We start from the raw sequence: 14,415 nt of genomic DNA, 5'->3' as shown, positions 1-14,415 counted from the left end.
TTAATATATTAATTAGTTTCAATAACTTTTTTTAGTTTATATAATTTTAATAAAAAAATCTTATGAATAGGATCAAAAGAACAACTTTTTAATATTACAGAGGAGGACAATGTTATAGAAAGCTTAAAAAAAATAACTTAACTTTGCAAACTTAACTGTTTATTTAAAATTTAAGATCCATCTCTTTTATGCATAACGGTCAATAATTTTCTCTTCCTCTAAATATATTATGGATTTATTTTACAGTTATCAAAACGTTGATGGAGATTGCAAAAAAATTAAAAAGTACATCTATCAGAAATCCGTGATTAAGACGTAAAATAAAATTAATCTCAACAATAAATTTAATATTAAAACATGTCACATTTTGTCTAAATGTGAAAAGCATACCCTAATCCTCTATCCTAATTGTCCTCAAATGAGTAAACGTGCGGTAGAAAATTTGATTAAGACAGCCCAAAAAAGCTATTTCCCTGGCTTTTGAAAAAAACGGCAGGTCCAAGGTAATGCATGCATCACCCTTAAAACGACAATTGCATTAATCTAAGGTACTTTAGCCGCGACCAAAGTCAACTACAAATCTTCTCTTATGGTACATAGTAACAGCCTCCAAACACGAGGTTTGGCAACACAATCTAACAAATGACACTTCCCAAAAAAAATTTAAAACTTTTTGAAACGAAAAATTGAAGACGGATCCAGTTTTCGATAACTTTTAATGGGTCGTGGTGGCACAATAATCGTGTACTCTCAAGACACTGGAGCATATTCTTGGATGGTTGAAGCCAGTTTATTTCGATCATCTTCTGTTTTCATCCGGATCAAGAATGTACGTGCAACAACACTATCATTTTCTCCACCGCTTCCATCAGCATTACCCTACAAAATTCTCGAGTTTAACATACATTTCCGCTGGCAACTGAATCGTAGAAGGTGCGGTAAAACTGCTCAAATAAATAAATGAGAATGCAAAGACTGGAGAATCTAAATGAAGGGAAGCTTTTCAAATAACAACCATCTAAGACAACTAGGTACAGGCTTTTTCAACAAAGACCATCGAATGATAGTGATATTCAGGACCCTTATCATAAATATTTTATCATATTATTTTTCTCCTATAAAAACAAATAAAACACTTAGAGAAGCTAATGATATTAGTTTATATAAAAAAGACTGCTTTCAATTTCTTTTAAGCTGATTTTTTTTTTACATTACATGTAGAGATTGTTTGACAACAAAATATAGAATATCTTGTTTTGTCCTCCCCACAAAACTGATTATCAATAATTGCAATAGAAGAAGCTGTAGAAGCACCAAGTGCGAAACTAATCGCCCCATCACGGTAGAAACGTAGAAAAGGATGGACTAAACAGCTTTGGTGGTGATAAAAGTATAAAACCACTTCAATGACACACAGGACGCATGTTGAACCTAGGAACAGGTTAACTGATGAGCTACAAGCCTAGAACACCTGACTTCAGCTGGTGATCATCCCTAACAGTTATGTAGAACTGCATGCACTGTAATCTAGTTTAAACATTTCAAGTTTCCTTTCTAATCTCAAAACATTCAAGCATTGTTATCCAATACAGTGCTGTTTTTATTTTAGCTCATATTAAACTTCTTTTTAGTGTGTGCATGCAAATCATCTGCAGGTATTTAGCTAAATGTTCAATATTTCATTGCCTTACCGAGGTATGGAATATTGCAACAAGAGAATTCTTCTGCATATTTGTCTTGATTCCTGGATACAACAAGGCATTGAGAAGAATTTTTCCTACCTGCCATCAGTTAAGGTAACAGAAACTGAAACATAAGTGAGGTTCTCAATGACATAACCATATATTACATTTAGATCGATTCCCTAAGAAGATACAAGTCTATAAGCACTAAAAATATATAAGATGAACAAACCTCATTTCGAACAACAATTGTAGGTTTAGACTCTTTGGTAGCCTTGCTAACACCCTCTTTGCATTTAATTGACAGTTGGCCCATTCCTTTATCTTTCCATACATCCTTATCTTCTGGATCACTTGACTGCACATACCAAGGAGAAGTGGAATTGAAACAAGCAGAAAAATAAAAATGCTGCCCCAAAATTGCAATGATCAATATAATTATATATTGGTATAAAAATTTACACAAAATTACAAAAAATATACCTTCACGTAAAGCTTGCACTTCACTTCATGTACCACTACAACACCTTTCTCTTCTGACTTCTTCACTGATGGGCTGCTAGGCTGCTCCAATTCATTTTCTGAGGCCAAATCAAGAATATTTTATTCATCATGCCTACTTCTTTCTGAGAGAAGTTATAGTTGATAATGCCATGAATATTATTAAATGTAACTCCACCTAGTGACAGTATAAACAAAAAAATGGCTACTTTGGTAAGTTTAAGCTTAGAAAAAGTAATTTCGTGGTAGAGCTTTATTCATAAGCTACTTTGGTAACTTATTTAGAAAAGCTCCAAAACCGTTTGTTTTTTTTTTTTAATTTTAAAGTTTTAGTTTTTTTCAATTGTTACATAATTTTGATAATCATCTTTAAATTAAAAAAACACTCTCTAGAAAAACTCAAACAAACAGGCCCGAACATGACAAACAAGATTATTTATGGTTTGCATAACATTGAGCCACAGTACAAGGCCATCAGTAAAAGTGTTTCTAAAATGTCAATGTTACCATCAGTAAAAGAATATTTGGACAAAACTGTCCCTTTTACCCTGAGTAAAGTGAAAAAGAAAACTAGTCAAAGGATAAGAACCAGCAGTGCCCTTTGCCTAATAACAAATCTATTCCAGTGGCGTTCTAAAGAAAATAAATAAATAAATAAATAAAGGAATGAAAGAAATGATATTATTCAGATTTGAGACTAGAGCGAGATAACAGACAATGACAAAATGACCCGTACTCCTTTTTATGTCTAATAGGAGTTCCTTTCACTATTCATAGGAAAAACAAAAAGATTCCATTTTTGTCTTGCAAAAGCTGCAGATTTAATTGTTCTTTCAGCATAGGGTATCTTTCACCTAAGGCATTGCATGTTGAGGAAAAGAGGTAAATATATATCCATACAACAGCATGATATTGATGGCCAGTCATACAATAATCAGCACCACCTACCACCAATAAAAGGAAGCAACCTTCATTTATAATTAAACAAGAACAACTTGACACTAAAAGATAAATGAATTTCTTCAAAGAGACCTCTGGCATCAGAAAAGGTCACAATCAGAAAAATCAAATATAAAGTATAATTGCTAAAACAATTAACAGCAAGAATAAAGTGAAAAAGCAATGAGCCCTCACCACCATCTACATCATTTGAAGCCTCATTGTTAGGTGGAGCTGAAGTTTGATGTCCTAAAAATAGAGAGAGGGAAACTTAGCAGCCAGTCACAAAAGTGATATAATTTTCCGCCCAAGTTCAACATATATAGCATTGAACTTGTTAAAATAAATGCTAGGAAAGATTATTAAACATGTATTGTTAACTTTGCTAACTGTTTTTGTTATTTATCAACAGTCTTTTATTTTACAAATTTATAAGAAAATGCAATAAGATGTTTTATTTTACAAATTTATAAGAAAATGCAATAAGATGTTCCAGTCATGAGATGAGCATCTGTACAGGGATAGATAACTAGCTTCGCTTCAAAGACAGTTAACACAGACACATCACGGCAATAGAATATTCTTTACAAAGCTCCAATTTATTGTTAGATTCCTGAGCCAGTTTGACACAAGTAAAATGGAATCTACTATCCGACATGGTGTGTGTGTGTGTGTGTGTGTATATGCAGACATACAATCAAAATTTTATGCTTTTAAATTTATAGAAGTAATATTCTGGTTCAGCTTATTTAGAAGAAATATTTTCCCTTTTTTTTTCAGCTTCTAGAGAAAGCTTTGACAAAAAATAAAGGCAATTATTTGGTGACACATCACCAAATGCAACCAGTCTAATGTACCACCAATGTGACCTCAAATAAAGTGTAAGAAGAGAACATATTGGGCATCGTTTTTAAATGTAAACAGACATACCAAATGCAAAAAGATTTTGACTGTTTGAAAACATTCCAGTGCTCCATGAACTTGTAAAATTTGTAGCAGCAGTAACAGGAGTAGACCCAGTTTTTTCTCCAAAAGATTTATTTTCCTTGTTCATTACTTCAGTTGAGAACTTTTTCCCAGAAAATGAAGCACCAGCATCACCAGCCAAATTTTCTGCCTTGGTGGCATTTGCTTTGAGCCAGTTGACGACATCACTAAATTTTTCCTGAAACAATACAACTATACAAGGTGAACTTTTTCAATTCTGTATATGAATGATTTGCACCATTATTTAGAGTACCTGAGTAGCAATATAATTCTAAATGAAAAATGGACATGCATGTTAATACTAGCTCAAAGAATTTGGGGTGCAAGAAGCCAAGGACTAGGAGTAACAAGCAAATATGCTCCAACACTTTTAGCTGCTATCCCACCAGGGAAATAAAGAGTAGGAAGCAGGTGAAAGGGTTTTATATTATAAATAAAATAAGATGATTTATACTTGTCCCTCTTAACAAAAAACAGATTCCAAGTCTAGGTAGAAGAAACAGAAATAGTACTACTATAACCATCAATGGTTACTTCTCAAGTAGAACTTCAGTGTTTTCATGAATGTAGGCATGCCCATTAGTGTGCAAATATCTATTTATTTCATTGCAGCACGCATAGCCAGCAAAGTAACATTACTACAAGATATCAGATCAGCTTCCTATAAAATGGTACCTTCCATAACACATTAAGTATGAGTACAGATAGAAAAACCATGTAAATTATAAGTACAGATGATACATAGATTTTAGTGAATTAAACCATGTAAGGAATTACCATAATGCTTGAAGCATGATCTAAGTAATCTCTGACACCGTCTTCCCAAAGCTCATCAGGATGATTCTTTAGTTGTGTTTGAACCCAACTGTGAGGAAGACATACACCACAACAATGAGAAAGGTTATGCAAGAGCCAACATGTCATTACTAACCCTACCAATGCAAAATCTTTTAACCTATACTGTAATATATCAAGACAAGATGATGTGTAACAACGACAAACAAATAAGCTAAACCCAAAGTACAGAACAGTAAAATTGAAATGGGGAAATCGAAAAAGACAAATTGTTGATATAAATAAAAGATGAACCTTGCAAACTGGGTATTTAAAGCTCTCACATGCTGCTGTGATGATTCTGCCCGTTTCATATCCAATTGTGGTGTTGCCACCATTGGTTGTTGGGAAGGTTCAGCCCTATGGAAATCAAAGAGGGACCCTTCCATTATCCTTTTATTCCGGAACTGCACCACGGTGGAAATGGAGATAAAATAAGTACAATTATTCTTTCTCATTCAAAATTCTCAATAAAGAAGGGATGTCATATCGAGCTGTTTATAGTTACATGCATGACTCAGCAAAAGTCAAACACTTAGAAACCAAAATTCAACATTGAAGATAAAGCATAAAACTACCGTCAAGAAAAAGTGCAAAATATTAGCGAGAGACGATCCAGTTTTAATTCCCACCACTCTCCCACAATACCGGAACTAATGGGTCGAGCGGCTGATTGTCAAAGACGGTTAACAATCAAAAGCACGTTTGAAATAACCAGTTTTCTAAGCGGCTATTTACTATTTTCTACTTCCAAGTGCTATTGTTCTTCAATCAACAGCCAACAATTACTGAATCATAAAATAAGGAGAAAATTCAGAATGCTAATTACGAGCATCTTATGTGCGCAACCAACAGTAGATAAATCAATAGAACAAAAAAGAAAAATGAAATAAATGCATCAATATGCTTCTCACAGTTGAAAACTAGCTTGAAAATCCTCTCCTATTAAAAATTGGGAGTAAGAAGTTGGAAGTAAAGTACATAAATAAAAACGAATTAAATTGGAAATTAGCGGAAGCTTCAGAACGACAAAGACAATTGCGTTAATAGTCACACTTACTGTCGTTTCGCTGGTATCGGGCGGGTTGGGTTCCGACACGGCCAAACGCTTCGAACCTTTCATCATCGATTATGGGAAATAGGGTTTTTGGGACAATTACCAGTTACGCAAACGCAGAAGCAGGAATCGATAGTTAGAGGGAGACAGTGGAATTAGATGAAATGGGAAGCCTCCTTTTCTGAAAAGGGCACTTTCTGAGGGAAAGAAAAGAAAACTATTAAAACACAAAAATTCCAATATATTTTCTCAAAATTAAATGGGTCAATTGGGTCCCTTGGATCGGGTGGGGAACTCACTTTCAATTTGAACCGTAGGATGGACTTCGACTAGGGTTTATCTTTATACCGGAAACTTCATTCACATGGAGCACGTGCTGTCCCGATTGCATATCTACACCGCTGAGGGCCACATGCATATGCTTGGTCTTGCTTAAGCCCAATGGGAATGATGTGGCAATTTCATCTCCGAATTTTGAAAGGAAGTCCAACCCATTATATATTTTATTTTACTTCCACTAAAAGAAAGAAAGGTAAATTATAAAAATTAAAATGAGACACACTTTATCTTTTTTTTATCCTGGGTTATTTTTAAATTCCTACTTTTTCTTTTCCCTTCTCAGAGAATGTAGCATAAATTCAATTTAGTAGTGATTAAATAGATATTCTTTTGCCAAAAAACCTGGTATTTAAAAAGGTAATAGATATCTAAGGATGTGATTGAATGGCGATTATATTGTCTGTTTACATTGGAGTTTAACAAAATCATTCGGGGGGGGGGGGGGGGGGGGGCGGGGAAATCAAATTACGAGGAAACTCTATGTTTTATTGTATATTTTTTATATTTATTTAATTAATGGAGAGAAAATTAATATATAAAGAAAATAAAACCTTAAAAGAAGGATCATTTATATATATATATATATATATAATATTTAAAAATTATATATATTGAAATATGGTATTTTTAAAAATTATAAAAATTTAAAATTTAAAAATTATCAATAACAATTTTTTGTAAAGCTACAAAACTTTAAAGATAAAAAAAAATGATAAAATCTCAATAATAATTTTTTTTTAAAATTAAAAAATTAAAAGTCACTAATAATAATTTCTAAAATAATAATAATAAATCTAAAATATAAAAAATAATTAAAAATTATCATTAGAGATTTTTTTAAAAAAATAGTTAAAAGTCACCGATGATAATTTTTAACGAAAAAAGCATACTGAAGTTTTATCAAGAATTCCATATTTTTGTACTTTTGAAAAAAAAAACGCATAAAAAGACTATACTATATTATTTTTTTAAGTTTTTAGTTTTTTTTATTTCTTTTAATTTTACGAAACCTTACGCATTACAAAATTGTTGCTCGTTCGACTTAGTTTCTTTTAAATAAGTATTATTTTATTATCTCAATGAAACTGTTTTAAAAAATGTTATTTTTTAACACAATTAAAATGAATTAAATATAAGCAACATTGCTAGATCAACGTTTTGGTACAAAGTGCACAGGCCTGCTTTGGAGAAGACGAACGTCGGTTGAGTTCTTCCAAGTTCTAAAAAAACCTCCACGTGTATGCAACACTCGTTAACCGTGACTTCATGATATCAGTAAAACCATATTTTACTCACAAAAGTTAGAAAATTTCGGCGTCTTGTTTTCCCTGGATATAATATAGGGAGAAGAGACGAAAAGGAAAAACCAAGAAAATAAAGATATGAAGATAGAATAAGCTACTTGCAGTTGAATCTTATTGGTGCTAGCACGTGGTGAGGTCAAGGACGAGCTCTTTGACCAAACTAATGGAGAACTCAACTTCGAGCTCCATGGCCAAGCATTGTATTTCCTCATCAGAATTTGTCCAACTCCCACACTTGTCCATCTCCTTAATGTATGTATCCCTTCCCTTCCGTACTTGAAAACTCAAATATTGTTCCTTTGGCCCACGTATCCAATCCTCTGCTACCTCGCAAAGTTGGCGTTTCATTATATTTTCGATACCACAATTCTCCCAGATACTCTGTTTGAAGAAATCAAACAGCAAGGTCTCTGTCTCAATTTTCAAACAGACAAGTGGAATTGATTTTTTAAAAAGGGTGAGAAGGTCCCGGGCATTCTCTTCCACAGTGTCACGAAGCGGGTTATTGTTCCTGCTTTGTGTATTCGTAATTGATACAAACACTGGACGAGGTTCTGTGGGGTGGTTATTTATTGATTCATCTTTCTGCAGTTCTAACCACGATATCTTTTTCTCTAAAGCAACGGGCTTCAGTGAAGCCACGCGATTGAAATGTCGAGTCTTCTGCATATGCTTGTGTTTGGCTACTGTAATTAGATGATCATATGCTCGCATTTGTCAGATAAAGTAAAATATATTTATGTGAGAGAAATTAAGATGGGGGAAGGAAGAGAGAAAATGACCTTCCTGGCGGGAACATGATATAGAAGCGAATGGAGACGTAATAACTTCATCTTCATCAAATAATGGACAATCTAATACGGATACAGGACTAAATTGTTCCTTCTCCTCATTTGGCCAATCCTGTTACACACGAGTCAACTTCCAATCCATAAATCTCCTTAGAAAATGAAAATAAATAAATAAATCCTGCCATATCTTTTCTGTCTATAAATCTTTTTTATTATTAAACGACAAAAATGGTAAATATTTTTTATATTTTTAAGACAATAAATCCTTATATATATATATATATATATATATATATATATTGTTATTTAATACATTCTTTACAAGGCAATAAAAAGATTATAAAAAAATGTTATAAGCGACTATAGCAAAACCCCTTTTATGAATTTCTAGAACTTGCAGTTGTTTCGATAAAAATGAGATAAGAAAAAATAAAGTTGAAAATTTTTTTCAAAAGAAAAAAATTGACAAGCATGCAATTTTTATTTTTATATACTACATAAAAATAATATATATCAAAATATATAATTTTTTTAAGCATTACAAAAATATGGGATTTAAGAAAATGTCGTTGACAATTTTTGTTGCATTCAATGATAGAATAAATAAAAATTATAAAATATCAAAAATTACCAACGATAATTTTTTTAAAAATATTAAAACCAAATTTAGCTAATGACATATTTAAAAAAATAATAAAAAATTTTAAATTATCCAAAACTTGCCAATGTCAAAAGGTGTCATTTTTGAAAAAAAAAACATATATTTTTTTAGAATTTTTCTTAATATTCTATATTTTGGTATTTAAAATTTTTTTCATATAAAAAAAGCCCAAGCATGCACCTTTTATTATTTTCACTTTTCATGCTCTGGTCGAATATTAATAACTCAAAATTCTTTTCTGGTCCCGCGTTTGGATGGTTAAAAATAATCAAAATGAGTTACAAGAACATAATTATGACCTTGTTTTTTAGTTGGCGTTTACTTGAGAAGCCTAGTCCCATTAAATTAACTCATGGACCCTCTACCACACACGAAGTCCAAAAAGACTTGTTCGTTGGGAAGTCAATTCATGACGACTCAAAAACGTAACATCTGTCCAATATTGCAGGATAAAATGTCAAGTGTTAGTGCGGCGATGGATCGCACTGCGATTTAGTTAAAAGCATAAAATAACCAAACCAATTCACGATAAACATCAACACCGACAGAATATTGAGAAAACAACATCTCGCGACTTGCTCGAACTATCTCTCGGGTCTTTCTAAATACGACAAAAAATTCCAAATTTTCATATCAGAAAAAAAATTAAAGCAGCGATAATTCAATTCAATTCAATTTGGAACTATACTTTACTTACCCTTGTGGAGTTAGTTACGGAGCATGTGTTAGTTGTTGTAACTGATCCCTCGATCTCAGCGTTAGTTAACGAACAAGTGAAATGTGACTCTGGGCAGCTGTTAGTGTTGACGGTGCTCTTGAATGTGGTAGTTTTACCTCCTTTGGACGATCTTCTCCAGAAGCTTCTGCTTAACAGCCTCCGAGAAAGGCTTGTAGAAAGACGGTGACCTCTCTTGGCTGTAGACCATTGGGTTTGGGTCAACGAGGGAGACCTCTGTAGAGCTGAAATGGCTACCGATTTGATAGCGTTGAGGAATGCTTCCGAGGCTTTGCGAAGAGTCGATTGGGCGGAACAAGAAGAAGAGAGAGGTTGGAAGCAGCATTGTCGGCGGGGGAGTGATCTGAAGCCGCTGGATGAACATGAACTTAGATCGTCCCTTAGATAATCCTTGAGCAATAACAGAGTGCTAGTTTCGGGATAACTGAGAGGTTTATCAGAACCAGAAGCCATTCTTGCGTGAGAATGCGTTTGAGTTTGAAAATATGTTATAGATTGAAAATTAATTAGTCAAATATGAGGGAGGGAGGAAGGAAGAAAAAGGGTGAGCTGTGGAGTTAATGGTTTGAATGATATATGAGAGAGGGACAGAGAAAGAAGCAATTAATGATTGGCGCAATATGCAAAATGTGTGGGTTAAAAAGGAAGAAACAGAGGGAACCATAAATTCGTCTTCTGAAAAATCAGATGCGGACCTCTTCCATTGGGGGTCACAACCATGCTTGAGAGAGAGAGAGATGTTTATTTGAATAGCCGGAGAGGGGAAACAGAAAGAGACAAATTGCTGTCTACAGAGAGAGAGCAGGAGAAGTAATGAAAGATTAAACAAGGTTCCGCAGCGAAAATCTGAAATATATTATATAGTATGAGGATAAATAAAATATACAGTAGACAGTTTGTTAGAGTTATGACATGAGACTATACAAATGATAGCTCACTTGAGGAGAAGCAAGAGCAGCTTCGATGCTTCGTCTCTACTGCTCTCTTCAAATTTGAAAATAACCAAAATTTCTTAGAAAGACTTGCAATTTATTGCAAGATAATTGGCTTGTATAAGAACGAGAAGATTTTTTTTTCCATTCTAAGAAAAAAACACATGTTTAATTTGAGATTTATTTATTTTAATATTTATATATTAAATTTTTAGGTTTTAAAATAATAAAATATTACTACAAATATTTACAAATAAAAATGGAATTAATATGACATTTTTAATTTATAACAAAAATGATAATTTATTAAAGTTTGTAACTAATTCATACATTAGACCCTTGCTGCGAAAAAAATTATAATTGTAGGGGCCCTAAAATTTATGGGGGTTACAACAAAAAAATAAAAACGATTGGGGGTTATAGACTTATAGTCTTATTACAGACTGTGAAGAGACTAGGAGTTGACCTTTTGGAATCAGACTACCACGCTCTTCCCACATGTCCTTGTCTATCTCCTCCCGTTGATAGATACCACCTGCAACTCATTGATTGTTTTTCTTTCCCAGGTGCAAACAGGTCTATTCCGGAACCCATAAGAAAAGGTTCTTTTATATACCCATTTTTAAGTTTACAATGGATGAAGAAAATATATATAATAAATAAGAAAACAATAAAAAAACAGATTTATTTTAATTTAATAAAATAAATTTAATAAAACAGTAGTTATTTTTTAATTAAACCTTTATTTATTAGCCTCTTATTAAATATGACAGCACTAGTTAACTCTTTAAATATGAATAATTTTGTTAGAAAAACCTTTCTTATAGTAGTTTATATAATTAATAAATAATATATATATATATATATGGCTTTAAAAGACAACAAATATATATTTACCATATATTTAAATAACTAACTTTATTTAATATTTGCTTATTACATTATTTATTTATTTCCGAAAGTATATACTCCGTTAGGATGTGACAAAAACACGTCGCTATTTTAGCTCGCACATGACGTGAGGGGAGTGTAACTATGACGTTAAAAATGGAGTGTCAACTGTGAAGGGGATGTTACAATTACACAACATTTGATTACAACATGGTTGCCGTGGGGTCCGTGGCGTAGCTGCAAGCGTATGGCTTATGGGAACGTGAGTGCTTAATTCATGTTTATTTACGGATTACGAAATTTAATCGTAATTAACAAAGCTATCCGGTCAATCCACGTCTTGCTTATAGCTGGAATGGGTCAATGGAGAGTGTTTACTTTTACCAGCTCGGTACTTTTTAGCATAAAAATTAGGAAACAATTAAGCCACTGTATCATACAAGTAACTATCATATGTTCCACTCCACTCAACTTGGTCACAAGTTGGGAGAAAAAGGTAAGAAAAGTAGAAAATCATAGGAAAGTTCTAACACAAAAAACAAAAATGTTCTCAATCATCAAACCTAGAATGGAATGGACAGGTTTCACATAGAAAAATTCCATAATGACACCTCAGCATCAAATATCTCCACGTCGTTCCAGCCCCAACCATCTCTCGCACAAGGTGGAGGAGACATTAGAGGCTCATCCGCGATGCTCAGAAGCAATTCATGCAAGTCTTCAAGCTCTGACGCCGCCGGAACTTCATCCACATAAATCCTTTCTTGTTGCAGGGGCTTATCGTTTGCATCTTCAACAACCATGTTATCCCCGACGCTGCAAACTTCATAATCAACACTTGTGACCTTGGCACTCTGCTTCAGATGGTGCTGGCTGTCCTCAGCCGCAAATGACTCGGCAGCTTCCACCGCCGCTCTTCTTATATCCTCCGCACAGGTGGACGCCGGCAACGGCAACCGCCACAGGGAGTCAGCGAAGTTGAGGCACGCTGATTTTCCCCGAAGCGCGAGCGCGGCAACGTCGTGTGCACGCGCAGCCATTTCGGGTGTTGGGTATGTCCCGAGCCAAATTCTAGAGTTGTTGTTTGGGACACGCATCTCGCAAACCCACTTGTTCTTGTTCCTGCGTCGCACTCCTCGGTACACAGGATGTCTTGTCTCATTGAATACTCTTCGCCCCGCTCGCTTCTTTGGGCGCGCCGATGCTAATATGACTTCTTCGTCTGAGTGAGAAGTCCTAATAATTCTATGGCTGGAGGAACTTGTTTCAGAAGAAGAAGATGCCTCTCCAATTCCGTAGTTTAACTCATGAAATGATGGTTTGAAAGTGTTCATCCCGAAAGGTTGGCTTCGTTTGTTTGGTTTGTGAGTGTTGAGTGTGTGTGTGTGTGTTAGTTGAGGAAGTGAGTGTGCGGAGTATATATAGCTTTATAACTCCTATGTGGACACGGATATGAGTGGGACAGGGCAATTAGAAGCCACGGCTTTCACCACTCTAGAGCACAATTGTTAACTTTTCCTAATGCAATAGCTGATGCTGGCACTGGCAAAGGCTGATTTGGATACTAAGTTGCAACAAGCTGTTGTTTACACTTTGACCTCGTTGTCTCCCACTTCAGCTTCAGGCTCCAGCTAGCTATTAGTGGTAATGCCAAAAGGTTTAAAACGTGTTTTTATCCTTATTTTAGTTACTAGTAGTAATTATGCTTGCTATGAAGCTGGAATACATGGGTCGCTGTCACGGCTTGCCCGACAGCTTTACTCCCTGGGATTTTAATACTATTCCTTATTTAAATTATTTAACCCGCTTCATAGTTACAATAATTATATTTTTATATCTTAAATTTATTATCATTTTTTATTTGATATTATTTTATTTATGTTTTTCTAACATATGTTTTATACTTTTGAATGGGTTGTTGAAATATTATTGCTCTTATAATTATTAAGTCACTCCAAAGTTCTATGTGCACCGTTTTACTTTAAGATTTTTGAAAAAGTTAAAAGGATAAAAGATAAAATAAAAACAGCGTTGAAAACTGAAAAGTGTTTATTAACTATGTAAAAAACATTTATAGCACTCTTCTTATTTAAAATAAAGATCTTAGTATCATGTCTCTCTTTCAAGAGTATGATTTAATATACTATATTTAACACTTTTAATTATTTAAAAACAAATATTTAAATTATTATTATATCTTTAATATAATAAATATTTAAGTTTTATTAGTATAAGCCTTCAAACTTTTTACTAGCAGTTTAATTTTTGTTTGACAAAATCTATACTATCAAAGCTTATCCTAACGATTAACAATTTTATAATACATGTTTATTACAATTTTATATCAAATTAAAGCAATATTTTTTAATTCAATTAATCTTCCATTCATACGAAACTTCTTTTTATTTTCTCCATTACAGACGTATATGACTTATTACCTTGCATAAGACTTTTCACCTGTATTATTTAATTTCATGCATTTTAAGTAAAAATTTGTGTTCATATTTTATTTTCATACCATTATAATATGAGAAGTCATTGTTTTAATTATATTCTTTGATAAAAAATAAAGAATAATAATAAAAAAGGTATTTTATCTGAATATTTACTTTTTATGAAAAAACTTTAAAAAATAAAATATGAAAACAGTGCCAATCAAATATTGAGGCCTATAAAAATAAGGGTCGGTAGACTGAGCTGCACTAGCACACAAATTGCCTCATCACAAACAATGAATGAAGTGGTAGAACAAAGCATCGAT

At 33.3% G+C, this 14,415-nt stretch overlaps 3 protein-coding genes across 5 annotated transcripts; all 3 read right to left on the bottom strand.

The window, feature by feature from the left end:
- Nucleotides 1-448: 448 nt before the first annotated feature.
- LOC113869501 lies at nucleotides 449-6,194 on the bottom strand. 3 transcript variants are annotated; one of them, XM_027505840.1, is made up of 9 exons: nucleotides 6,004-6,194; nucleotides 5,199-5,350; nucleotides 4,887-4,974; nucleotides 4,053-4,287; nucleotides 3,318-3,371; nucleotides 2,166-2,263; nucleotides 1,915-2,040; nucleotides 1,692-1,781; nucleotides 449-879 (listed from the first exon to the last, which is right to left on the bottom strand). In XM_027505840.1, exons 1-9 carry the CDS (start codon nucleotides 6,067-6,069, stop codon nucleotides 751-753), a joined length of 1,038 nt encoding a protein of 345 aa, XP_027361641.1. In that variant the 5' UTR covers nucleotides 6,070-6,194; the 3' UTR covers nucleotides 449-750. The 3 variants fall into 3 exon arrangements, with proteins under 3 accessions (XP_027361641.1, XP_027361642.1, XP_027361640.1); XM_027505841.1 differs by lacking the exon at nucleotides 6,004-6,194 and adding an exon at nucleotides 5,858-5,903 and having other exon boundaries at nucleotides 484-879; XM_027505839.1 differs by having other exon boundaries at nucleotides 542-879; nucleotides 3,318-3,392.
- A 1,569-nt stretch (nucleotides 6,195-7,763) lies between these two features.
- On the bottom strand, nucleotides 7,764-10,284 carry LOC113870201. Its single transcript, XM_027506798.1, has 3 exons — nucleotides 9,793-10,284; nucleotides 8,426-8,546; nucleotides 7,764-8,329 (listed from the first exon to the last, which is right to left on the bottom strand). The coding sequence occupies exons 1-3, from the start codon at nucleotides 10,282-10,284 to the stop codon at nucleotides 7,764-7,766; spliced, it is 1,179 nt and encodes a 392-aa protein (XP_027362599.1).
- Nucleotides 10,285-12,238: 1,954 nt separating this feature from the next.
- On the bottom strand, nucleotides 12,239-12,988 carry LOC113869734 (dehydration-responsive element-binding protein 1E-like). Its single transcript, XM_027506193.1, has one exon. The coding sequence runs from the start codon at nucleotides 12,986-12,988 to the stop codon at nucleotides 12,239-12,241; it is 750 nt and encodes a 249-aa protein (XP_027361994.1).
- Nucleotides 12,989-14,415: the final 1,427 nt, after the last annotated feature.

Source organism: Abrus precatorius, unplaced genomic scaffold (assembly GCF_003935025.1).
Source record: "Abrus precatorius isolate BTA unplaced genomic scaffold, Abrus_2018 Scaffold6, whole genome shotgun sequence".
In the NCBI taxonomy this organism is placed as follows: domain Eukaryota; kingdom Viridiplantae; phylum Streptophyta; class Magnoliopsida; order Fabales; family Fabaceae; genus Abrus; species Abrus precatorius.
The sequence above is the reverse complement of the archived record's forward strand: the minus strand, read 5'-3'. Positions and strand labels throughout refer to the sequence as shown.

Coding starts and splice junctions, on each gene's coding strand:
- LOC113869501 (XM_027505839.1), bottom strand. CDS start 6,069: ATGATGAAAGGTTCGAAGCGTTTGGCCGTGTCGGAACCCAACCCGCCC. Junction 2,041..2,165: donor AGTGCAAGCTTTACGTGAAG/GTATATTTTTTG, acceptor TGGTATGTGCAG/TCAAGTGATCCAGAAGATAA. Junction 1,782..1,914: donor CAATTGTTGTTCGAAATGAG/GTTTGTTCATCT, acceptor AACTGATGGCAG/GTAGGAAAAATTCTTCTCAA.
- LOC113870201 (XM_027506798.1), bottom strand. CDS start 10,284: ATGGCTTCTGGTTCTGATAAACCTCTCAGTTATCCCGAAACTAGCACT. Junction 8,547..9,792: donor CCGTAACTAACTCCACAAGG/GTAAGTAAAGTA, acceptor CGTGTGTAACAG/GATTGGCCAAATGAGGAGAA. Junction 8,330..8,425: donor ATCATGTTCCCGCCAGGAAG/GTCATTTTCTCT, acceptor ATCTAATTACAG/TAGCCAAACACAAGCATATG.
- LOC113869734 (XM_027506193.1), bottom strand. CDS start 12,988: ATGAACACTTTCAAACCATCATTTCATGAGTTAAACTACGGAATTGGA.